Raw genomic sequence first — 25,813 nt, forward strand, 5'->3', positions numbered from 1 at the left:
TTTCAGCGTCTGTTCATTCATTTAATAGTGTGACTGCTTAATGACTCTGGCGATCTGGGGAACAGAAGAGTTTGACTTTTTGAACATTTGAGACTCAGTGTGCATGTCACATGCCATCTCTGTCTCAGTCTACACCTCACCGTAAGTGGCAGTTTCCTCCAGCTCGGAGCAGGCACCTATTCCCTTCATAAGGCAGCTCCTAGACAAAACGGGGGTGTGCAGGACATGAAATGTTCAGTTGGAGGAGGAAGGGGACACAATGCTCTTTGCACATCTTCTGTGTTCAGCCATTTAATGTTAAGAAGCGATTCACTCTACAGACTACAATGGGATGCCGTGCCCAGTATTTCTTCTGAGCTTCCCAACCAGTCAGTGGTTGGGCAGGGTTGGGGGATTATTATTATTCTCCTTCTTTATGGATAAAGAGAATAAAGTCTGAGAAATTCAGTGACTTTCAGAAGGATGGCCATCCAGAAGGTGGGGCGCTACGTCAAGGGTCCTCATTTGGATGGCCCCAAGTGCAGTGTGCTTTCAGTCTACAATATGGCGAAAAACAACCCCTCAGCCCACATCTTTCTCACCTCTAAATGCAAGGGGGGCTGAAGAAGGGGGAGAGAGGAGCCCTTAGTGTAACAGGGTAGGTGGACATTTGGATGGCTACAAAAGTACTGGCCCCATTCTGTCGGTCATTTTTCTTTAGACCGGTGACCTTAGGCATACCCAGTAGGAGGAGCTCTAGTCACCTCCTCCCTTGGTGTGTATGTGATGGGGTTCAAGATTTGTGCCCATCAGCTTTGGAGGCATATACTTCTTGCAAAAAAAAAGTGCTGGACTCAGGAAGAAGACCTCAGACTTGATCCAGGGTTGGAGCAAGCTCTTTGTGAGACTTTGAGCAGGTTTCTTTCTTCTTGAGGTCAGAGGGCATGGGTATGAGCTCTAAGGGCTTGTTTATCTCTGGCCTCCTGCTACGTTTCCAGGGTCCCTTCTCTGTGCCCAGCCCTGTGCTAGATCTTGAGCCCCAGGAATTCATAGTCTAGGGGCAAATTATTCCCAGGCTTCCTCCACTGGGAACAAATCTATCTTACTCTGTAGTTCTTGGTGAACCCTGGAGGCAAGTGGTTGAGCATCTCTCTTGTGCAAGGTACTTTGTGCACATTAGCTCATTTGCTTCTGTGTCACAGAGATTGATATTTCCACTTCCCCAGGGTGGAGACTGAGACTCAGAAAGGATGGAGACTTTCCCAATGTCACACAGGCAGGAAGTTGTAAATTCAGATCTCAAACTCGGGTGCCCTGCCTCCAAAGCTCTTCCTACCCTGATGCTTTCCCCTCCCAGATTAGAAGCTCAGGTATCTCCGGGGCCTTCTGCAGGCCAGGCACTGTTCTCATTGCCTTTCATTCCAGTGGCAGAGACAGCCCATAAACAGGTAAAGAGTAGAAGCACATTTACTTCATTCTGGTAGCTCTCTGGGACCTTCTGACTGACCAGCATTGTCCACTGCCAAGCCTGGCAGAAAGCTAGGCTGCTTTAAAACCCCATGCAGGGGCAGTCAGCTGGGAACAGAGTGAGTGGTCGAAACAGCTCCCTTAGAAGCCTCAAGAGAAAACCCAGATTCAGAGGTTTGAGTCTTTGCCAGCATCCCCTACTTCATGCAGGCTGAAGGCACGGCACAGGTGCAAATCTGGCCCCAAGAGAGGGGAGCTCATGTGTATGGGCCCCCTTCCAAGACCCAGGTGATCTCAGGGGTCAGTTAATCTAGAGGCAACTGTCCCTGCCATTTACTGAGAACTTGCATGAGCCTCTGGGCCTCAATCTGCACATCAGTAAAGTAGGGTTAATAACTCTGCTCTTTGCCTGCGTCAGGGTTTCTGGGATGGTGATGAACAAGGTATGGTTGTGCGTGTGTTCCAAACCACACAGGGCATGGTCCTAAACCACACACTGCCGTGAGCACGTTTTTTTTTTAATGATCAGAGGTTGGCATTGGCTCAGAGGATTTTTGCCATCAGAAGGGTAATGGGAAACGTGTGTCCTGACCCCTGAGGATCCCACAGTCTCATCAGCAGCTCCACTGCACTGAGGAGACCTGAATCTGTAATGTAGCTGTGAGCATTCTGGGTCAAGGGCTGCAGTGTGTATGTGCCTTTCTACTTTGGGGATCCTCCCCGTGGAGCACGTAGCTGTTCGCTCCCTTTGCTCCCTCCTCCTTCTCCTGCAGTAAGGGCTCTTTCCTGTTCCAGACACCCAACTGGGGCGAGAAGCCAGGCAGAGGCCTTGCCTTCACACAGACCTTTTTCGCAAGAACTGAGCACTGCTCAGCTTGCAGGACACCACTGGGCTTGGCATCTGGGTCCTGCCTGGATAGCCTGGCTCGGCAAACCAGTGACCTGCAAATCACAGTCTCTTTGAAGGGCGGGTGTTGGTGAGGGGAGCTCCATTTTTCAGCTGGCTTATGCAGGCACCTGGGAGCATGACACTGCCTATTTCTGAACTTTTAGGAGCCCATGCTGGCCTCAACTGCATTCCTGCCTAGCTCTTTCCCACAGTTTCCTTGACAAAAGGCCCAAGGTAACAGGTTTCTGGAGGTGGAACTGCCCCAGGAAGGAGAGGGATGCTGTTGAACTCCAGGACAGAGTTGAGGCTCAGAAGTGTGCACATTTCTAGGGAGTATGCAGACCCGGGGGCCAGCCCTGTGGGTGTGGGCCTGGGGTTCCTCAAACTCTGGGCTGGCCTGTGTAGGCTGAGGCCTCTTGCTTTTACTGAGAATCCACAGCTGAAAAGCCCAGTGTTTCCCTTTTTACAGATAGATATTTGGGTTATAAGCTACCCCTGGGGTGCTGCATTCCAGACTTCTGGGGAGGAGCGACATGAGCTTCTAAGATTTGGGCAACAAATTTTGATTTCCACAGTTGATATAGAATAATTTGTTGGAAACCTTCCTCCTCCCCTTTTACTTTTCCTTTCCCTCCCCTTCCTTCCTGCCTTTCCCTTCTCCTCCTCGTCTCCCTCCTCCCTTCTCACCAGATCTCCAACCCTTAAATTCCAAAGTTAGAAAGGCAAGCATCAGCCACAGGGAAGTGGATTTGACCACTGGGCACTCAAACCCAAGGCCCAGGCATGTCTCTGTTGTCATTGCCTCCCTCTCTCTTGCTCCGGGCCTCCTCAGCACAGGCCTGTCTTTGTCTGCCTCCCTCCAGTGCTGCAGGTTTCCATCACCCTCTCGAGTCCCCATCCTGAGGCAGGGCTGGCATAGGTGCTCACTTGCTCAATCACTGCCCTGACCCTGAGAGCTCCTGCTTCTATGTCCCTGGAGCTGTGGCTCAGTAGATGGCACATAGTAAATGCTCAATAAGATGCAGCTGCTGTTCATCTTGGCCAGAAGTCCCTTAGAAATCATGTAGGCCACCCACATTGCTGGACACAAGAGAAGGCCAGTGTCATACAGAGGGGAAGGGATGCATCTAAAGGTCGTTGTCTCTAGGCCTTACATAGGAAATGGGAAGAGAACAGAGTTATTTGCAGTTATTTGCAGAGTACCATTTTCTCCAGTAGTTCATTCACATCTGCAGATGCCAGCTGAGCCCTGTCACGAGGCTTTGGGGTTACCAAGATGAATAGGAAACTACCTGGCCTTCAGAGAGTTACGTGATGGAGGTGGGAAATGCATAGACCTAACATGGCAGCCTCAAGGTTGGCCATAGCACCTAGGATGGGGATGGAAGGGGTAGAAGGTGAGACTGTGTTATCATAGAGATCCTTGAGGGCCTGAGGGTGGAGGGTGTGCTTTAATCCACTAGCCCATGCAAATTGTTCAACAATGTACAAGACTATAACGGCAAGGCCCAAGGGAATTCTGGAGGGGATGATGTTTCTCTCCTCTCGCTGGAAGCTTCAGAGCACCTGAGAACAGGTGCACAATGAGAAGTTAAACAACTTTTGGGACTGCTGGATCACTTGCACGGTTTGGAAATGGTCATTCTGCTTGCACTATGGAAGAAATCTTTACGTTTTTCTGCTTCAGAAAGGTTGCCCACCCACTCTCTTGCGAACAATGGGCCTACATGGCCCCCTGCAGTGTGAGGAGGGCAACTTGGAAAGAACTTATTTCCTTCCAAGAAGATGCTCAGTTCATGCTCTAGGTCAGAGGTTGGCAAACTACAGCCTGTGAGCTAAATCCAGCCCACAGGCTGTTTTGTAAATAAACTTTTATTAGCACACAGTCACGCCCAGTCATTAACATATTGTCTACTACACAGGGCTTCAACAGAGACCACATGGCCTGCAAAGCCTAAGATATTTACTACCTGGGCTATCACAGAAGAAGTTTGCCAACACTTGGTCTGTATCACTGGGCATATGGTTCATTTGTTTACCCTAATAAATGGTACTCATTTCAGGTAGAATTACAGGCCCTCATGCGGCCACATGTTTAGCTTCCCTTCCTGTGCCAAAGCTGGCCCCAACTCCACACTCCCAATTCCACCCTCCTCAAAAGTTTTTGCCCCTAAAACTGTCCCTTTTCCTTCCATTTCTCCTTCCATCAGCATCCAGAGAGATCTTTTTCAAAAAGACGAAGCCAATCCTTCCTCTGCTTAAGCCCCCCGATGGCTTCCCTACAAACAAAATACAATCCGACCCACTTCCCATAGCCTGCAAGACCCTCTGCAAACTCACGACTACTTCCCTGGTGCATTGTGTGACAGGCACACTGGCTGCCTGCCCGTCACTGGAACAGTCCAAAAGCCACACCCCAGAGCCTTCCCACTTGCTGCCCTCCTGCCTAGAGTGCTTTGCCCCCAGTCCTTCTCCTGGCCTGCTCGGAGCCACCAGCCATTCTATCACATCACTATTTTTTATATCACATCACTATTTTTTCAGTCTTTGAAAGAATACTGCATATACTCTTATCTTGTTCTTGTTGTTCACTTATCGTTTGTCCCACTAGAATTCCAGCTCCTTCTCTCTGGTTCCCCACTTCTCTCCCTGGCCTGTGCTCATTCTCATGGAGGTGTCTGTTCTGGGCCCCCTAGGCAGCCCTGCCTGCCCTTTACTGTCAGATGCCTTCATCTCTGTAGGGTAGGGGAGCCCAGTGCCACTCTGTAGGTGCTTCTTTTCCTATCATAAGCTTCAGGCCCTAAAGTTGTCTAGCATTAGGGCTGCCCATGTGATGCTGTCAGCAAAACTAAACATTTTCTTGCCTCTTTTCCTCCCTCAAGTCAAGTCCTTAGAGTTTAAAACAATGAACTTGGCCTACATAAAATACCTCCAGGAAGTCAGTCCTCAAACACCAACTCCCAACATCTGCTTTCTGAATATATGGCTTCAAACAGCTAAGTGTACAGTATCTAACTGCTGTCCATCCTTTTGTTTTTTTTAGCCACATGACATCTAAGGAACTTAGAAAATGCCTTGCCCTTTCCTGTAGTTAAATTTGACATAAAATTACTTTATTGGCAGCATATTAACAAACAAAAATCTCCTGTGTTTTTCCCGGTAATTCAGTTTCAGTTTTCCAGGTAAGAAAAAGATAATTATGAGTGACTATGAGGAGACAGATTGTTTTGAGGTTTCCGTTAATAACACATTCAGAGTGAACCTTCTTCCTCTGTCCCAGTCAGTGGTGTGCTGATGACAGAGTGGTACAACCAGAATGAAATATACTGTGGGAACTCACCCTGATCCCAACACCCTCATCAACACCATCACCACCATCACTATTGCTACCAGCACCACCACCACCACCCTCACTTACACCACCGCGACCTCCACCACCACTACCCTCACCTTCACTACCACCACCACCCTTTAAATCAACACCATTACCACCATCACCATTGCTACCACCATCCCACCATCCCAGTTGCCACTACCACATCCACCACCATTACCACCACCACCATCGTCACTACCACCATTACCTCTGTCATTACTACCTCCATCACCTCTACCATTACCATGATTACTATCACCATCCCTTCTATCACCACCACCCTACCACTTCTCTCTCTCTATCTCTCTCATGTACATGCACATGGTTAAATGACACTTTTCATGATGCAATCATAGACACTGTCCACATACAGTAAAATAAGTACGTGTTTTTAAATTGTCAGTATTTTCAATACAGAACCTACTCTTGTTGCTATGTGCTTTGGGACTGTGGGACATCAACATGTGTCTATGGCCAAAATTGAATTAGGATTCATAAGAAAGGGCTATATCTCCAAATGCGCACTTTTAAAAAAGATAAGTTTGCATGAGGGATCTTTCACTTCATAAAAGGATATACTGAGGATTTCCTTTCAGTGACAAATTTTTGCTGCATTTTATTATGATTTGGTTTACAAAAGTTAGCCTTTCACACAGCTGTTCAGGAGCGCAGCCAATGACTAAAGGCAGATCTGCCTTGAATAGCAAATGCTGCTGAGTAAACCATGTTACAGGCTATTTTAGGACCACAAAGAATGTGTTTGCATTTTCAAGAGTAGAAAGAGAGATCATATTTATTTGGTATCTACACTATGCCACACACTATGCTAATTACATTGCTAAGCTCATGCAATCCTTACAAGAAATTTACGAAGGCTTTACTTTCCCCATTTTGTAGGTAAGAAAACAGGCTTGGCCGGGCGCGGTGGCTCAAGCCTGTAATCCCAGCACTTTGGGAGGCCGAGACGGGCGGATCACGAGGTCAGGAGATTGAGACCATCCTAGCTAACACGGTGAAACCCCGTCTCTACTAAAAAAATACAAAAAAAAAAACTAGCCTGGCGAGGTGGCGGGCGCCTGTAGTCCCAGCTACTCGGGAGGCTGAGGCAGGAGAATGGCGTAAATCCGGGAGGCGGAGCTTGCAGTGAGCTGAGATCCGGCCACTGCACTCCAGCCCGGACGACAGAGCCAGACTCCGTCTCAAAAAAAAAAAAAAAAAGAAAAGAAAACAGGCTCATGGAGGGAAAAATGACTTGCCCAAGGTGACCACCAATTAGAGACAAAATTTAAACAGACCATGAGGGCTCAAGGCTTACCTCAAGCCCTCTAATCACCCTACACTGCTAAGTTCTTCTATCAGAATTTGTCGTGCAGAAGGTCTTCTTGTTCTTGTTCTTCTTCTTGTTCTTCTTCTTGTTCTTCTTCTTCTTCTTTTTGTATAATCAAATTATCCATTTGCCTACAAAGCCTATAATGTGCAAGGAGTGTGCAGTGGTCCAGTCAGTGTACCCTGACACTTGAGAGCTCATTAAGGGCCCAGTAGGATCAGCAAATTATCAGCAGCCAAGCTACCCTAATGTATATCATAAAACTACAATAGGAGATTTCTTCTCTGAGGTCACTGCTACCTGGCACTATCCTGTGATGTACAGTTTGGAAAACCTTGGGTCAAATACAACAGTCCCTACAGGCAAGTCAAAATGCTGTGGTTGAAACTAAAAGTGATTTTTTATCTTCAGTGTAAGTGTGAAGAGCTGACATGATCTGCCTTTCTTTTAGCACCCCAGAATTACCTCTGGGTTCATTCAGGGAAGGCTGACTTACTGCTGAGGTGTCCACACATCCACCACTATACATGCCTGGGGTTCTTGGGGTTCTGCTACCTGGGCTGAACTCTGGACCCCTGAGTGCCAAACTCTGCTCTGCCACTATCTATATGACTTTTAGTAAGCCACCTGCAACTCATTTGCCTCAGTTTACCCATGTGTAACAAAGACCCTGAGCAAAGCACTGCCTACTTCCTAGGATTCTTGTTAGAATCAAAGGATGATGAAAGAGAAAGTGCATTGTCCACTGAAAGGGCCTGGGATATTATAAAGGCCTGTAGTTGGTAACACCAAGACTTGGATCTGAAGGTCTAGAAAAGCGCAACATCCTGAGAGTCTATATGGATCCCTTTAGCCTACTGTGAGTGCATGAACATGATATACGCCCCCCATACAGCCCTAAAAAGTCTTTGCTACTAGAAGCTGCATCCTGTATGTGTATAAAAATGCAGAACCAACCTGCCAGGTACACACCCCTTGCACAGGCAGTCTCTGCTGAGTTGTTGTGCAGATACGCCTCTTGCTGATTCTGGCCATATTGTTCCCAAAGATGGATCTAGAGGGATTTCCCGCATGGCTGAATAGATGGGGGAGCATATGATGAGCTCACCTTTTCAGGGTTCCAGATATAGAGCTGAGCCGGAGGGGCTGGGAGGCAGAAGAGTGGGTGCAGCAGAGTAGGCTTGCGGAAGACAAAGCCTTCAGAAAAGTTTCTTGCCCGAGGCAAATGCAGTCCATGCTAGAAGGCACATTCCCAGCCAGGAAGAGAGTGCAACGTCCTTTCCAGCTCAAATGGCAGTGACCAGTGGGTCTCCCCAAACTCTGTCATAGGATATTAGGGCTTTACCAAGCACTGTTCAAGTTGCAGTTTTAGACAGGAAAGGGCACTTGGCCTTAAGAAGGTACAGAAGCCAACTCCCTGGTCACTGCATTTGTTCATGCTCTTTCCCTTGGCCCTCAGCCTCTGGATGCCATCATTTGGCCTGAAGATAGGAAAAGTGTTGCCTACATCTACCTCTGGTACTAGCAAAGGTCATGGTACAGTGTGGTGTGGACCAGCAGCAGGAACAGAAAGGTGCTTCTCTAAGGAAGCTGCAGAGATTTCTCTGCCAGTCTGGAGATCAGCTTTGGGTCCTAGCTCTCCCTGCTGCTCTTCCATATGCCTCCAATGATGCAAGTTTCCAAGAAGATCCAGGCTGTGAAAAACAGTGTGACGGTTCCTCAAAAAGTTAGTTCAACATAAAATTACTCCATGACCTAGCAATTCTACTCCTTGGTATACACCCAAAAGAACCAAAAACAAGTGTTCAGCAAAAACTTGTCTGCTAATGTTCACAGCAACACTATTCACAATAGCCAAAAGACAGACAGAAACAACCCAAATGTCCATCAGATGAATGGACTGACAAAGTGTGGCACGTCCACACAATGGAATATTATTTGGTTAATTTCATGAATCACATGAAAGTTAATTTCATGAATCACAAAAGGAATGGAGTGCTGAGGCATGCTACAACATGGATGAGCCCAGAAAACATGATGCTGGGTGAAATAAGCCAGGCACAAAAAGCCACATATCGCATGATCCCATTTATATGAAATGTTCATAATAAGCACATTTATAGAAACAGAAGGTAGATAAATGTGTTGCCAGGAGCTGGGGGAGGGGGATTTCCATTTGGGATGATGAAAAAGTTGTGGAACTAGATAGTGGTGATAGTTACACAACATTGTGAATGTCCTAAATGCTAGTGAATTGTATGCTTTTAAAAAGTTAATTTCATGCTATGTCAATTTTACCTCAATTTAAAAAGAGAGGACTTAGACCATGGGAAGAGTCTTTAAACTGACTCCTTAACCCACATTCCCTCCAAGCCTCAGCTGCTCTGATGCCAAGATTCTCGTGGCATCAGAGCTCACCAGCCTGGCTCTAAATCTACGAAGTGGGGTCGATATTTCTGCAGGCTAAAAGTTGGCCCTCAGGAGCTAAAGTGTGCTTATTCAGTAAGCATGTGGCCCCTTTGCTGAGCTATGGAGGCATGTTCTGGACATAAATTGTTTGAAATGTGGCCATTGATAGCAGCATCTCTCTTTGGTGTGTCCTAGCAGGAAGAGATCACAGACAGGATGCCCCTGTAGAGTGTTCTGAACTAATCAGGTGTCTCTGGAATCTTCTCCCACCTACACAGCAGTTGAATTTCTCAAGCAGGGAAATTTTCTGCGTGGTCTGAAGCTTGTTGCCATTTTATTTAGCCTACTGTTGGAGCACAGAGAGAGGTAAGGTCACCTCTGGCCTAAGCTTCAAAGTTCATCCCTCAAGCCTTCTAAGGCCCAGTACCTAATTTTGTTTTAATTTTATATTCTGTTTCATAAGAGGACTCCAGATTATATAAGCTTCAGTCCCAAAACTAGAGACCCAAACACCTTAGTACAGGGAAGAAAGCTCTGATTAACCAGCAACTGTTTTTTTTTTTTTTTTCTTCTCTTTATTCTTTCCAGCTCTACTGAGGTATAATTGACAAATTAAAAATGTGTAATATTTAAGGTGGACAATGTGATGATTTGATATACTATATATTGTGAAATGATTACCACAATCAAGTTAGTCAATGCATCCATCCATAACTTCATCTAGTTCTGTTTGTTTCTGAATTCATAGAACTTTTTTAAAATCATAGAAACAGTAGAAGAGTAGTTACTGAGAGTTGCAATGGGTGGGGTGTGAAATGGGGAGATGTCAGTCAGTGGGTACAAATTCTCAGTTATAGGATGCATAAATTTGGGCAATCTAATGTACAGCACTGCGGCTATATTTAATAATACTGTATTGCATATTTGAAATTTACTGTAAGGGCAGATCTTAAATGTTCTCATAGAGACTATTTTTCTATTTGCCCCATTTAAACTACTCTAGTTGGTGTCCTGGCAATGACGAGGACTGTCACCTTGTTTCCTGACCTTGCCACTGCAATCCAAATGGGGTTGGTTTTTATCATGCCAGGAAAGGAGGGGGAGGTTGCGTGGGTCCAGCAGGTGTGTCTCCTGACTGCCCCTTCCTGGCAGTCTGTCACTGTGTGTTCCCCAGGAGGCCCTGGACCAAAGGCCTTTTCATCTCAGTACCCCAATTTCTAACCTCATAAGGTTACGCTGAAGATGAAAGGAACTGATGTAGTTAAAAGGGCTGAAGCAGGGGCTTGGTAACTGGTTGCTCTTGTTATGTCCCCTGCTTGTAGAGGAAGTTGGTATAGTCTCTCTCTCTCTCTCTCTTTCTCTAGCTCTAGCCCTCCTTCAACCATTTCCTTATCATCTGAATGCCATCTTGGCCCATTTCCTCCAAGCCCCACTTCTGCTTAAGGACAGGGCTCTGGAGGTTGACAAACCCAAGTTCACTCCCTGGTTCTACCACTTTTTAGCCAGCCACATGCCCTTAAGCAAGTGACATTCCCTCTCTTCAACTGGGCACCCTCATCTGTACAATGAGGGTGGGAGTGATCATATTAATACTAACTTCCTTGAGTCACTGGGAGCATTAAGGTAAAGCCTAAAATGCATTTGGCACTGTGCCTGTCACTTAGTAAGTATTCCAAAGTCATTCTTGAAGTCTACTTATAAATCAGGTCTCCCTTACTAAAAACAAAAGGAAATGGAGAAAGGGAAGAAAGGAGAAAGACGGGAATAAGGAAGGAAGAGAGGGAGGGAGGAAGGAAGGAAGGAAGACAGGCAGGCAAGACTCTAATCTTTGCTCCTTGTTCTCTCTAGCCACTCACACTCAAGTTCCAGCCCCCACCAATTTGGAGATGATTCTCTGATAAACCTCTAAACTACAGACAACTCTGTTCTTCATTTCTAAGATGAGGATGATAATGGGAATATCTTTCTCATAGAGTTGTAAAGATAACTATGTGAATGCATACAAAGTGCTTAGTACCACAATAGTCATTTGTGTCTTGTGATTCCAGTAGTTTTGGGCAGAGGATTGTGTGCCCTGGTCAGAGTGCCCGCAGGCAAGGTTGCCACTCATCTGATGGGGCCAATCCATCATCAGATGGAGCCCAGAAACAGGCTTCCATGTTCAATCCCATGTCCTGTTCTTGGGAAGGCACTCCCACTCCAAAACACAAAACCACTGGGTTTATCTGGGCCACCCTGATGAAAGTCACACTCCCCTGAACAAAGATCCTCACCACAAGGGCACCTGGATCATCCTGCTCTGTGAAGTACTGAAAGAGTGAGGCAGAAAATGGAGTGACTGCTTCCAGAAATGGAATTACCTCAAGTCATATCAATTCTCTTGGGAAGAGCCCTTTGGGTTTGTATAGTTCTTTAAGGTCTGAGGGACAGTGGAGAGGCAGGTCCCAAGGAGTGCTAGTGCAGAAGTAACATACTATGGCAGCCTGGCATGGGTCAGATCATAAGGGGAGCCAGCCAGGGCGTGGAGGCAGGACTAGCAGGGCCTGGCAGTAAGAAGAGATATTGCTACTGCATTCACACAGTCCCAATCAGAAGTCTTAGAGATTATCTGGAGGGAGAGCTGTGGCTACCCCATATAGTATGTGATTTCCACACAGCCCAAACTACCCTAATTAATAATGACCCAGAACCTGATTATTTCTAGCTCTCAGATTAGCAGTGGCTCCTTATTGCCCAAGCTTGGTTCTGCCAGGTGTCCTGTCCCTAAAATGCACCAGTAGCCCCTCTAAAAACCCACTTGGCTCATCAGGGCCCAGTCCAGGGCCCTCCCCACCTATCCCATTCCTAATTCCATCAGCATTAGCAAGAAGCCCGCCACTGCCTCAGAGACCTGGCATCAGGAGACTCAGCCAAGATGGTGGCACCTGTGAGAGGATCTACAGGTAGCCATGTCCGGGTAGCCAGAGACCAGGCGGCAATGGGGAAGAGCATAAGTGTCCCCTGTTCAATATGCCCTCATCAGCCAAATCCGGGGCCTCAGTTTGGGCTTTGTGGTGTGAAGGTACCACCACCCAAATGGGCCTGGAGCCACTAGCGTGGCTGCCCTCCTTCTCCCTGGGTGGCCCTGGAGGTGAGTCTACACTTGCAGCATTCCTGGGTGGTCCTTCTGTGCATGGGCTCTAGGTGGAGGTGTGGAAAGCTGAGGACAGGGTCAGGCACAGTCCAGGGCAGCCTAGAGATATTTACATCATGATGATGGGATTTGACAGCCCACTTGCCTGTGCGGTATCTGGACCCTACCAGCTCGCAGAGCATTTGGGGGTTACTGCTTGAGAGTGTTTTCCACTGGTCTTGTCACTCCCTAGGTGAAGGAAAGTCTGGCTTTTGTAGGAACTGCCCGGGTCCCTGGTGGAGTATTTCCTTTCTTACCTCTGAATTATTCTGCCTCTTTAGAGCATTGTAGAAAAGGGGTGTTTTTTCGGTTCATTGGCCACATGGCATGGCTGCATCCTGGTGACATTTTCCCAGCATCAGATGGTTGGAGACTGCAATGAGGAGGCTCCACACAATTCATAGCCTTCAGCCAGCCCCCTTGCTGAAGTGCTGCATGGAACAGAGAAGGCCAAACCAATTGGAGAGGGACTCGATGGAAGCCACACATGGAGTCTTTGTTTTGTGGTCCAGTACTTACTGTGGTTGCCCTGCTCCCATTGACCTGAACCATCCACCACCCAAGAAAGGGAAGCTTCCTGTTCTTGGAGTTGGCACTAGGAACCACCCTCAGTGGCTTAAACAGATTTATTTTAACTATGAGGTAGTGCACTAGATGAACTAGACTATAGGAGATGCCAGCTCTGTAGCCATCATTTCACAATGCAGCCGTACCTAAGAGCCTAGGACAGGCCAGACCTGGTGGTTGGGGCAGGGTTGGGCCACAGCTGGAGGACTGAAAGTGGGATCTCACCCTGAGTTACAGAGGCACTCCCTGATGGCCAGGCAACACTCCTGTCGGGGGCTTTGTCATCGGAAAATAGGAGTCCATGATCTCTAGAAGGTTGGAAGCACCATGGTGAGATAGGATGTGTGTCCAAGAGTTAAACTGGTTTGGAGTTCTCTTTTAACACAATCATCACCACCCCTTCCTTTAGTCTATGCTGGACTTTGACCATAAAAAACCAAACTTGAAATTGGGATCCCTGCAGCAACTGGTGAGGCACCTAGGAGAGGGTTGGTTTGGGTCCCATATGACTGACATACAGCAGAACAAATATTGTCTTGGGAACCAAACCAACCCTCTCTTAGGCTTGTTAAGGCCCCATTCAGGATAGTTGCCTCGAGGTGGTTGGAGAGCTGGCAGCCTTTCTGGTGACTGGTGACTTGGTAGTACTCTCTAATAGAATATGTCAATAAGCACAGCTCATTTGACCAGAATTGTAGGCCACCTTTCTTGATCCAACAAGTGCAGACCTGCTACTCTCAGGATTCACATTGCTAGTCTCCTGGACCCCACAGTCTATGTTCAAGTAATTCCCTATTTAAATGTCATGGATGTATTTGGGGAGGCTCATAATTTGATTCAAGTAACAGTCTGATCTGTGCCTCTCACTGAGCTGGTGCAGATAATACTTTCTTTAAGAGTGTGTGCAAGTAGCTCTCCTCAGCCTACTCTCACCCCCAGGGAAAGAAGCCCTCGTGGATGGAGGAAGAAGATTTATCTTTTCTCTACAAGAGCAGCCCAGGAAGAAAGCACCAGGTAAGCATAAGCTTACCAAAGCTGGGACCCATTCACTTTACAGTGGGGAAACTGAGGCCCCGAGTGTGAAAGGGACCTGCAAGAGGTCACACCACAAGGTCCTTTAGAGGCAAAGTCCAGGGAGAAGTGAGAAGGTTGGGCTTAAATGACCTCTGCCCTGTGGCCCTATTGGCCTCCAACCTCGGTTCTGCCTCCACTTCTCCCTTTGCCTATGTGATTTTGGGCTTGTTAGCCAAATTCAGGCAAAATACAGATTAAGCTTGTGAACCTGGGTCCAGCAGAAACGGGGTCATCTGGATTGGGACAGGGCCCTCTCCTTTGACCTTCAGCTTCTATTACAGCTCCCTCAGGCACCACCTGCTTCCTCTATAGGTCAGCCTCACCAAATCCATCCAGATGTTTCTCTTCTCCCCACAGTAATCATCTCTATCCCACTAATGACAGAACCTGGGAATGTGTTTGGAGAAGACTGGGTGAGGGTTTCTTCCTGTGAAAACAGACTACCGGCCTCACCAGGCTTAACATGAGTGAGTGGGAGCAGCCTGTCTTGAAGGGCCCAGCAGTTCTGACAGTCTAGGAGTTAGAGGCTAGCTCTCAAGAAATGCTTGTTCAATGGCAGAATACTTTGATTCTTCTCAGGAGATGGTACAATACAAATTCTGAGCTCATTAAATTCATATATATCTATAGGTTGAGCATCATTCTTAGAGCTGTCAGTTCTTCCAACTAGCATGCTTACACTACAGAAAAGGTGAAAGTAGTTCTAGAACACTGCCCACCCAGGTCTGCTCATCTCGGCCTTTGTCAGCGCTCTTCCAGCCACGCCAGGCTGCTGCTCAGATAGTTCTGGTAGAAGCCTGTTGAAGCCCCAGCCCTCAGGTCAGGGTGGCTGAAGGCTGACGACTGTGGCAGCCTTCAGAGTGGCAGGTGGTGGCAAGCAGCAGGAGGCAGGAGCTTCCAGGCTCAGCCACCAAGACAGCATCGCTGGCTGTCAGTTCAGTGCTGTCAGGACTAAGCTGCTTGCCTGTCCCTACTTCCACCCCATCCCCCAATCCTAGTGAATGCATCCTTATTTGTAAGAAAGCAACAGAAGCCCAATGCGAGGACACAGGGCCTTGAGAATGACATCAGTAGTGATTACTGCTCCCCAAGTGCTCTCCTCAGTGAGTACAATGGAACCTTTCACTGATGCTGTGAGGCACATATGGTAGGCCAAGTACCCATTTTACAGAAGAAGAAATTGAGCCTCAGGGAGGGGAGTGGCTTGCCCACAGCCATACAACAAACGGAGAAGCTAGGACTTAACCGCCAGTCTTCTGATGCGCATTCCAGGGCCCCTTCCTCCACCCCAGCCTGCATCTGCCTGCATGGAGTGCTGGCTCAGGGCGAATCAAGGACACCAATAAATCCCCGATTTGTAGGTTGAGGTTCTTGCTCCAAACCACCCATTTTCAGAGATTTGCTCCTGAGATGTAACTGACTCCTCTTGAAGCCAAGCAGCATTAGCATTCAGGGTTCCCTGCCGTTCCCAACCACCCTGCTATTCTCCAGAGCCTCATGTCTTGCAATTTTGGAAATGCTCAAAATCCTGTTTGTTCTACAGAAAGGTCAGTTTCAGTTTGCTGGAATATTCTGCTGAAAATAAACATGTAAATAACACATCCCCAAATACAGGCATTGATACTATGCACATGGATATTCATCTGATCCCATTTGCAAATGCAGACATATTTGTTCTCTCTTTCTCTCTCCCTTGCTCTCACTCTCTCTCTTTCTCCCCACCCCCCATCTCTTTGTGTCTTCAAACACATTCCTGATACATTGTTTTCTTATCTATTCTACAGCTACCTCCATCATGCCCCACAACATCTTCATTACTTTCTTCTGAGATAGTCTACTGGGGACCATCCTTGTCCTCAGAGGGCTTGAAGTCTAATTTAGTTGGCCAACATCAGGTGCCTCAAAATTCACAGGGGGAAAATGTAACAATATTGAATAAAGTTGTTCATGGAGTATGGATGTAAGAGAAGAGACTAGGAAAACCGACTAGCAAATTGGCCTGAGCTGAACTGGTGAGGTGCTAGTGAAGAAACAGCAGACTAAATAAGCCACAGGCGATTTTCACCTTTTTGACAATTTTGCCCAGGGCCTACATGCCCAGTGCCCTCTGTAGGGAAAATGAGGCTCCCTGAGTTTCTCTTTCCTGGCTACCTTTGACCTCTTATCTTCCTGCCCAATAGGAAGAGTGCATACCCTTTGCTGGCCTTTTTATTGGTGTCCATGTTAAACCTCCAGCTACATTGTTCAAAATTAAGCATTTATAACAGCCTGCCAGACTTCTTTGGATAAGTTATATTCTTTACTCTGTTTATGCTCATTTTATGGACATGGACTATATTCTTATAATCTCTACCTTCTCTAAGAAATTTTTCCCCTTTTTTTGTCATTCTGGACTAGAAATATAGAAAGGGAAGAGTTGCCGTATGTCATTGTTCAGACAGAATCAGAAATAATGTTGACTTCAGAGCTGAACTTGTCTCTATCAGAAGGGAAACCTTTGTTTTCTCATTATTTAGGGGGTGGGGAGGCCATCACATGCCTTGAAATGCATTTTAATGAATGTTTATAAGGTCATGGGGATCACATTGGTGGCTTTGTCTGCTGGATTCTGAAATGGGACTCTGCAGGCATTTATGTATGGAGAGAAAGGAATTCGTTTCTAAAAGATGCCGGGGCACTGTCACTCACTCCCTCCCCCTTCCTCGCCACCAAAGGCAGGGCCTATGAGGGCTCTAGCTGGGAGTGGGGACATCTGGAGTCCAGTGTCCTTATCCCTTAACCAATTGTCTGAAAACAAATCATATCCCATACTGTTTTCTATAAGAAGAGAAGCTTGAGATATGCTCTGTAGAAATCCTGCCAGTGTCTACTGATAGTCACAGGGAGAGGCCTGAAGGAAGTAGGAGCTGTGGCATAGCTAGGACTAATACCCTGCTGTCATCAAGACCACAGAGACTGGAAAAAAGCACATGGGTGAAGCAGGGAGATTCATTTAGAAAGAGCTGGGAGCTTGGTTGGGGACCATCCGCCCCCAACCTGGATGCTGGGAGGGGAGGTCATTCCGGAGCAGTGAGCTATCTCCTGCCCTTGATCTAAAATGGTGGCTGTGGGATTTAGTCAGAAACACCCAGTCCGGGCAGGCAAAACCTCAGCGGCATCAGCCACAGGCACAGGTGACCCAGTGAAGGCACGAGCGTGGCACTGGGCACAGGGGAAAGTCCAGCCAACTTCTCGCAGTTGAGATGAGTAACAGATCATGGGACTGCGAAAGAGGAGACACGAAAGCAAGCCTTTATCTAGGGGCAAAATTAACTGGATAATAGATTTCCACGCCTCACTGATGTCTGGTGAAAGCAGATGCTATTACAGCAAGGCTGAGCACTTCCGTGTAAACACAGCCGCCTCTCCTAGGCCTTGTTTAGGGTTGGCTGGTGTTCTTGCTGTTTAGCCAGGTACTTCAGGCTCACCGTTGAAAGCTCATTCCATGAAATTCAAAACATGGAGCCGCATGGCCTCTGACAAAGTGGAGTCTCATTGAAGTGCATTGAAAAATGAAAGCTCAGAAAAGGCTTGCAGCCTGCCACTCTGCGAAAACAGCAGCCTCAGTCGGCAACCTCAACCCCATCCCTGAGAAAAGCCAGGTGAGCCTGCCCCCTTTATTAGGCATCCTCACGAAACATTCAGTGAGTGTACATGCTAGCAGCTGTCCAGCCACAGACTTGGCATAGCAAAAGTGACATCCGCTCCAGCAGCGGCGGCCTGCTGGGATCTACTTTGTTATTGAGTAGTCAGTTGGTTTCTAGAATTGGAATTGATCAGGGACCATTTGCTTGGGATGCAGTTGATGGGTGCTGGAAAAGGTGTGTGTACACAGGCTCTCATGTAGGAGAGGTGCAGCCTCCTTTCCTTTGCCAGTGGCCCCAGCTGGTACCTTTAGTGTCTGGTGGTCATGCCCTGCCTCCTCCATCCCTGCACCTTACTCCCAGAGGTTAAGGGTGACCAACAATTAAGTGAAAGCTCTGAGAGCCCATAGAAGCTGCCAGCAAATTTCAGAGGCTCACCTGGCAGGGATGCCAGACCATTGCTCCTCACAGCCCCTGCCCTCCCCTCCTTTCCCCAACCCCCAACCCCTCCTTGGCCTGCCTGGCTCTGCATTGCTTCACCATTGTTACAACTGTCTTGCAGTTCGAGACATCATGAACAGCACATTGGGACTGACTGTTGCCAGCTCAGACTCCCTGCGGGGGATCCTTATGTCAAACCCACACGCAATCATCCCTGATTGATCTATTTCGTACATTTCTATTTTTAACCTATTGGATCTCTTTGGATTCTTTGGGAGGATGTAGAAGAAACACAATTTCAGTTTGGGACACAGTGGCTTGTTTGTAGATTGCTCCATAATGGATTGAGTAAATGGCTGAGTCCCCTGTGTGTTGGGTCATTTATGTTCCATTGTCCATTGATTCGTTCAACTGCCATTTACTGAGCACCTGCTGTGGGCCAAACAGTTAGTGAGCTGCTCCATGGGCCAGCTCAGGGACACTATGGGTGTTGTGCCCAGTCAGGCTCCTGGGAAAGTGGGCACTGAATGACTGCATGGGCCTCAGACCTCTTATTGTACCTGCTCTACCCCTCTCCAACCCATTCCTTCCTGACCCATGGTATTCAGGCCTCAGATGAGTTTGGTGACAGAGCTGTCCCTTGAAGTGCCCTTGTTCAGATTGTGGGCATCTCAAAAGAAAAGTCAAAGAAGTGTGCAAGTCCTCTCACTCAAGTTGGCAAGCCCCTTCTGTGGGGGCGATGCAGTGTCCTACCACCAACATGGCGAAGGCAGTGGGTCTGGAGGCAGTTGAGTGGTGGTGGAGGGGCCCAGCGTCTGACCTGGGCTTCGTTGCCCTCTGGCTGAGCAACTCTGGGAAGGCCTGCCCCTCTCTGGGTCTCAGAGACCTCCCTGTCTTTAAGAAGGGAATTGGACTCCCAGAACCCTTCCATACCTGCCCTTTAAAATGCCAGGTACCAGTTAGTGAGGAGCTATTAGGTGTCATACAATGTGCCCTGTTTCACTTAATAGTCAGAGCACCTTCATGAGAAAAGAAATGTAATTACACTCATTTTACACATAAAGAAACTGGGCTCTGAGAGGTTTGGTGGCAAGGCCAAGATCAGAGCCCTAGGCCACGCTGCCTCCAACCTTGCTCTGGGCCACTGGTTTTCTGTTGAGAATCAGTCATGGAGCTGTTGGAAAAACTCCCGATGCCTGGGCCACACCCTTGATGAAGCTGTCAGTTTGTGGTGGGAGGGCCCAGGAATGTGGATGTTTCTAAGTGATTCTGATGTGCAGCAAGGCCTGAGACATACAGCCCTGGGGATCTACTTTGATGTTCACTTGGCCATGACAGTCATGCCCCCCATCGTGCTGGCAAGTGACCCCATGCATGCCTTGAGCTCCTAGTGGGCTACAAGCTCATCAAACCAGAAGATCCAAACTTAAGGTGACATCAGAGGATGAGTACTGTATGTCCTAGTGAAACTTCCAAAGCTGAAAAAGAGTTATTTTGTAGGGGGGAAAAAAGCTTTAAAAGAATTCTACCTGTTCACTTATCGGCATTCAGGTGGTTTCCAGATCCCTCTCTTCCTTTCCTTATTTTGATCATTCCTGCACATAATCCTTTGCCCCCACTTCCTTTCCCGGTTACCTGCTAACATACACGTCATGATCATTAACACAACGCAATGGATTAACTGTATGAAGCCATGAAGAGTAGGAAGTCTCACATTGCTAGTGAGTTTGCAGGCTGTGCTTCTATAAAGGGTGGGCAGCTCCCCTGAGGTTCAGATCCCAGATTGGGACCTTTTCTCATTGTTTGATATCTCCCCAACCTGAGGATGCATCTTCAGAGGAGAATTTCTTATTTAGATAACTTTATACCTTTTTAAATTTTTGGATTACGAGTCCTTCTCGTTAAAGAGAAGTGAAGAGAATAGAAAGGGAATTGCCAGTCATCCCAAATAAATGACCACTCCAAATTGTTGGGTATAGGTCCTTCCAAATTATTTTTGTGTACACATAGCAGTGTGTGTGTGTGTGTGTGTGTGTGTGTGTGTGTGTGTAAAAATAAATGGAACAACGAATACGATGCCTACAATGACTGTTCTGAAACTTGTGTTTTCCCCAAAACAGTATTTTAAACAGCTCCCCAAGAAAACACATCCAGATCTACTACTTTCCTGTAAGGGCTCTGTTGTATTCTATTTTACCACTGCAGCCTGATGCATTTAACCAAGACAAGAAGGCAACCTAAAAGTTCAAGTCTATACTATGGTATTCCTTTGTTAAAATGTATGTGTCTGTAGATAGGTAAGAATTAAAACTATTGGCCGGGCGCGGTGGCTCAAACCTGTAATCCCAGCACTTTGGGAGGCCGAGACGGGCGGATCACGAGGTCAGGAGATCGAGACCATCCTGGCTAACACAGTGAAACCCCGTCTCTACTAAAAAATACAATAAAACTAGCCGGGCGAGGTGACGGGCGCCTGTAGTCCCAGCTACTCCGGAGGCTGAGGCAGGAGAATGGCGTGAACCCGGGAGGCGGAGCTTGCAGTGAGCTGAGATCCGGCCACTGCACTCCAGCCTGGGCCACAGAGCAAGACTCCGTCTCAAAAAAAAAAAAAAAAAAAAAAAAGAATTAAAACTATTTAGCTACTTCTAGTTTTCTCTCCAATGCCTGCCTTTGGCCGCATGGTTCATTTAGTAACTTCTGCATAGTTTCATTGAATTCTCCTTGAAGTGGGCAGATTACCCTTTGCATAATGTTCTATCCCGTTTTAGTATACAGACAACATAATGCCTTATTTGAAATGTAATTAGACAGTTTAAATGAAACATAGTAATGAAGAAATAAGCACTATGGTTCCAAAGACAGGCTGTATTTTATAGTTTTCACAACTATAAGTCTTTAAACTGAGAGGTCTGTTTTATCATGCACGTTTCCTGTTCATTAGCTTTAATGTGCCAAGCCTTTATAAAAATTCCTCTCTCTCTCTCTCTCTCTCTGTGTGTGTGTGTGTGTGTGTGTCTCACCTCTCTTCCCTTCTCCTTTCCTCTTCTCTTCTCTTCCATTCACAGGGAACTGTTAAGAGGAGACAAGAAGAAGACCACTTCCAGTTTCCAGACATGGCTGATGGGGGCTACCCTAATAAAATTAAGAGGCCTTGCCTTGAAGATGTCACCCTTGCAATGGGCCCAGGCGCCCATCCTGGTACTGCCTGTGCAGAGCTGCAGGTCCCTCCATTGACAATGAATCCTAGCCCTGCGGCTATGGGAGTGGCTGGCCAGTCGTTACTGCTCGAGAATAACCCTATGAATGGCAATATCATGGGCTCACCATTTGTGGTACCACAGACTACAGAAGTGGGACTGAAAGGGCCTGCTGTTCCTTACTATGAGAAAATCAACAGCGTGCCGGCTGTAGACCAGGAGCTTCAAGAGCTGCTAGAGGAGCTCACCAAAATTCAAGACCCTTCTCCGAACGAGCTAGATCTTGAGAAGATACTGGGGACGAAGCCAGAAGAGCCACTGGTTTTAGATCATCCCCAGGCAACCCTAAGCACAACTCCCAAGCCTTCGGTTCAGATGTCACACTTGGAGAGCCTGGCTTCCAGCAAGGAGTTTGCTTCTAGTTGCAGCCACGTTACTGGCATGTCACTTCAGATCCCGTCCTCCACAGGGATCAGCTATTCGATTCCTTCCACCAGTAAGCAGATAGTGTCACCGAGTTCTTCAACGGCACAGTCCAAGAGCCAGGTCCAGGCTATGCTCCCTGTTGCTCTGCCCCCCTTACCAGTGCCTCAGTGGCATCATGCCCACCAGCTGAAGGCACTGGCAGCCAGCAAGCAGGGGTCTGCTACGAAGCAGCAAGGGCCCACCCCCAGTTGGTCTGGTCTGCCTCCTCCAGGACTCTCTCCACCTTACCGCCTGGTGCCATCACCACACCCACCACCACCACCACTGCCGCCACCACCCCCACCATTCAGCCCCCAGAGCCTCATGGTGTCCTGCATGTCGTCCAATACTTTGTCGGGCAGCACTCTCCGAGGCTCTCCCAATGCCTTACTGTCAAGCATGACGTCCAGCAGCAATGCTGCCCTGGGGCCCACCATGCCCTATGCTCCTGAGAAGCTCCCCAGCCCTGCTCTCACTCAACAGCCGCAGTTCGGCCCTCAGAGCTCCCTTCTTGCCAACCTCGTGTCCTCTACCATCAAAACCCCTCAAGGACACCTGATGTCTGCTCTGCCCGCCAGCAACCCTGGGCCTTCCCCACCCTATCGCCCGGAGAAGCTCTCCAGCCCAGGCTTGCCACAGCAGTCCTTCACCCCACAGTGCTCCCTGATCCGAAGCCTCACTCCCACCAATAATCTTCTAAGCCAGCAGCAGCAGCAGCAGCAACAGCAACAGCAGCAGCAGCAGCAAGCAAATGCGATCTTTAAGCCCATGAACAGCAACTCATCCAAAACCCTGAGCATGATCATGCAGCAGGGGATGGCAAGCTCCAGCCCAGGAGCCACAGAGCCATTTACTTTTGGCAACACCAAGCCCTTGTCCCATTTTGTTTCTGAGCCGGGTCCCCAGAAGATGCCCTCCATGCCTGCCACCTCTAGGCAGCCTTCCCTGCTCCACTACCTGCAGCAGCCGACACCAACACAGGCCTCTTCAGCCACTGCCTCCTCCACAGCCACTGCCACCTTGCAGCTGCAGCAGCAGCAGCAGCAACAGCAGCAGCAACCTGACCATTCATCATTCCTTCTGCAGCAGATGATGCAGCAACCCCAGCGTTTTCAGCGATCAGTGGCCTCAGATTCCATGCCTGCTCTGCCCAGACAGGTAAAACAATCTCATATCTGGCTGTGTTCTTTGGTTTTGGAAATAACAACTGTGTTTCATGCTGCCAATATCTGGCTCTGGTGGGTAAATGCAGGCTATAGTTCTCTCTGAGAGTGGAAATGATTCTGAAAAAGTCTACTGAAGTCAGCTAATCCTGTGTGGTTAAAAGCACAGTGTTAATAAGGCCAAGGTTATGGTTTCAGTGCCTGTTCAGGTCACGTAACTTCCCTGGAAGGAAAGCTGCACCCACAACGTGCTCCCGGTGGAAGGAGCCAGGTGGGACAAGTCCGAATACAGAAATGCCTTCCCTGCACTGGGCCATGTAGAAAGACCAGTGAATCCTTCTTAAGATGTAAGGAAATTGCACTGAAGCATTTAAATCTCATCCCTGCTGGCAGAATGATGAACACTAAGCCTTCTAGAAATGCCACAGCAAACTTTTGCTGAGCAACCTCAGCATGCCGTTTGTCACTGTGCTGGACACTCAGGCAGGTCGTGAAAGGAAAAAGGTATTTGTAAGGTAGTCACTCTTATCATCTCCATTTTACAAATGAAGAAACTGAGGCTCAGAGAGTTGAAAGACTTGCCCAGAGTCACATAGTTCGCAAGGGACAGAGCAGGAACTTGAAGCCAGGTGGTCTCACTCCAGAGCCTGTGCTCTTCTTGAATTTACTTTTGACTTCTGACCCTCCATCATCTCCTCCAGGCTTTTCAATCATGAAATGCAGCTGACTCCACCTGGGTTGTGTCTATCACAGTTCCCAGTTTTCATTGCTGTGACCCCTGCCTGTATTAGTTATCTGTGGCTGCATAACAAATTACCCCAAGCACCAGCTTCAAACCTTATGCATACGTTACCCCACATCCTGATTTCTGGGTGTTAGGAATCCTGGCATGGTTTCACTGAGTCTTCTGACTGAGTATCTCCTAAGGCTGCAGTCATCTCAAGGCTCAATGAGGAAAGATCTGCTTCCAAGCCCACTCGCGTGGCTGCTGGCAGGAAGCAGTTCCTTGCAGGTTGTTGGACTGAGGCCTCGGTTTCTCATGAGCTATTGGCCAGAGGCCTCCCTCAGTTCCTTGCCACATGGCCTCTTCACAGAGCATCTCACATCATGGCAGCTGGCTTCATCTGAGTGAGCATGAGAGAGTGTGCCAGTGAAGCAGGGTAATGGGGGCAGAGGCAGGAGGGATAGTGCCAGCACGTCAGAAGTCACAGTCTCTATGATCTAGTCTGGAAAGTAACATCCCACCACTTGTGCTGTATTCTATTCATTAGATGTAAGCCAGAGGAGATTGCATGAGGGTGTAAATACCAGGAGGCAGGGCTCAGTGGGGCCAGGTCACATGTGTGCCTACACAGAATACTCAGTCGCCATCTACCATCCCTCCTTCCCATTCCTCTCATCCTTGCCCAAGTTCAGGTCCTCTTGATTCTTTATCTGAACTCGTACAGTTGACCCTTAACTGGTCTCTCCCAATAAACCATCCATTGCTCTATGAGTCGTCTTGCTAAAACAGTGACCTGATCATGTTTTACACTTGCTCAGATGTCCCCAGAGGCCCATAAGCTGGCCCCACCAGCCTCCTGGGCCCTTCAGCATCCATCAGGCCCTGCCTTGCACTTTGTTTCTATTACCCAGAAGTGCCTGCAGCACTTGGTCCACGCTATCTGGTCTCAGCCTTTATTCCAGGGCCGTTCCATGGGCCTGGTCATCCCTTCCCACATTTTCTCTCCTATCCAACACCTGCAGCTCCTTAGGGCTCAGGCACCATCCCCTCCAGGAAGCTTTTCCGTGACTGTCCTCAGTACTTCCATTTCCCACTGTGCCTCCCTCTTCTGGAGAATGATCAAGGAGGAGATATCATAAAGTGCTTGGCCAGAGACCTGGCCCAAGGGAAGCACCTGTCAGGGGCTGACCTCTTATTCAAGAGCTCTGTGGCAACCCCTAGAGTATAGAGGTTGTGTCTTTTCCAACCAGGTTTCCTGGAGCATAACCATGCAGAGTGCTTGACACCAGAGAGTTGGTCGTTTGATAGACCATATGGCAAGCAGAGTTCCCATGGGGGTGGCCGGGGAAGTGGTGTGGAGACAGGCAAAGCACATAGGACACAGCAGGCTACCTGGGGCTCGGGCCCTGGTCTGCAGTTCAGGAGCACTTTGGTTTGATTTTATTATAGGGCTGTTGCCATCTGTTTGCATGGACTTCTGCAGCTAGCTCGGTGAAGCCCCGGCATCAACACGGGAACTCTTTCACTAGCAGGCAAGATCCACAGCCTGGAGACGTGTCACCATCTAACATTGTGAGCCTTTCTGTTTTGTTTTGTCTTCAATTGGGTACATTTTTTGTAGACTGATTGTGTTGTCCCAGAGCTGGATCAGCTGGCTCAGAGGGAGAATTCTCAATGATTGGGGTCATGCAAATCATACTTAACCAATTACCTAGGTGGGGTTGGAGAAAGTGTTGAGAAGAAAGACCAAGCAGTCAAGCTCTCTGGGACTAGGAGCACAATAAAGGGGGCAAGCAACCTTTGCCAGCAGAGACAAGAAGCTGGGTCCCCAAATGGGAAATGCTATTGCCACCAAGAGCTGCCTTTCCAGCCTGTGCTGGCTTGTGCCCAGGGGCCAGGCATGGGACCTGGTGCTTCACCTGCCTCCTCTCATTTTAATC

At 48.1% G+C, this 25,813-nt stretch overlaps 1 protein-coding gene across 8 annotated transcripts in view; it reads left to right on the forward strand.

Annotated features, from left to right (window-relative positions):
- MAMLD1 (mastermind like domain containing 1) overlaps positions 1-25,813 on the forward strand; it is a 144,577-nt gene that overhangs the window by 78,728 nt on the left and 40,036 nt on the right. For 6 of the 8 annotated variants that reach the window (XM_050775309.1, XM_050775308.1, XM_050775303.1 and 3 more), the window contains 3 exons: positions 14,126-14,200; positions 21,390-23,144; positions 25,323-25,445. In XM_050775309.1, coding sequence (XP_050631266.1) covers positions 14,126-14,200; positions 21,390-23,144; positions 25,323-25,445 — 1,953 coding nt within the window. The remainder of the gene's footprint in view (positions 1-14,125; positions 14,201-21,389; positions 23,145-25,322; positions 25,446-25,813) is intronic. The other 2 variants (XM_050775310.1, XM_050775307.1) reach the window with 1 other exon arrangement.

This window comes from Macaca thibetana, chromosome X, assembly GCF_024542745.1.
Source record: "Macaca thibetana thibetana isolate TM-01 chromosome X, ASM2454274v1, whole genome shotgun sequence".
In the NCBI taxonomy this organism is placed as follows: domain Eukaryota; kingdom Metazoa; phylum Chordata; class Mammalia; order Primates; family Cercopithecidae; genus Macaca; species Macaca thibetana.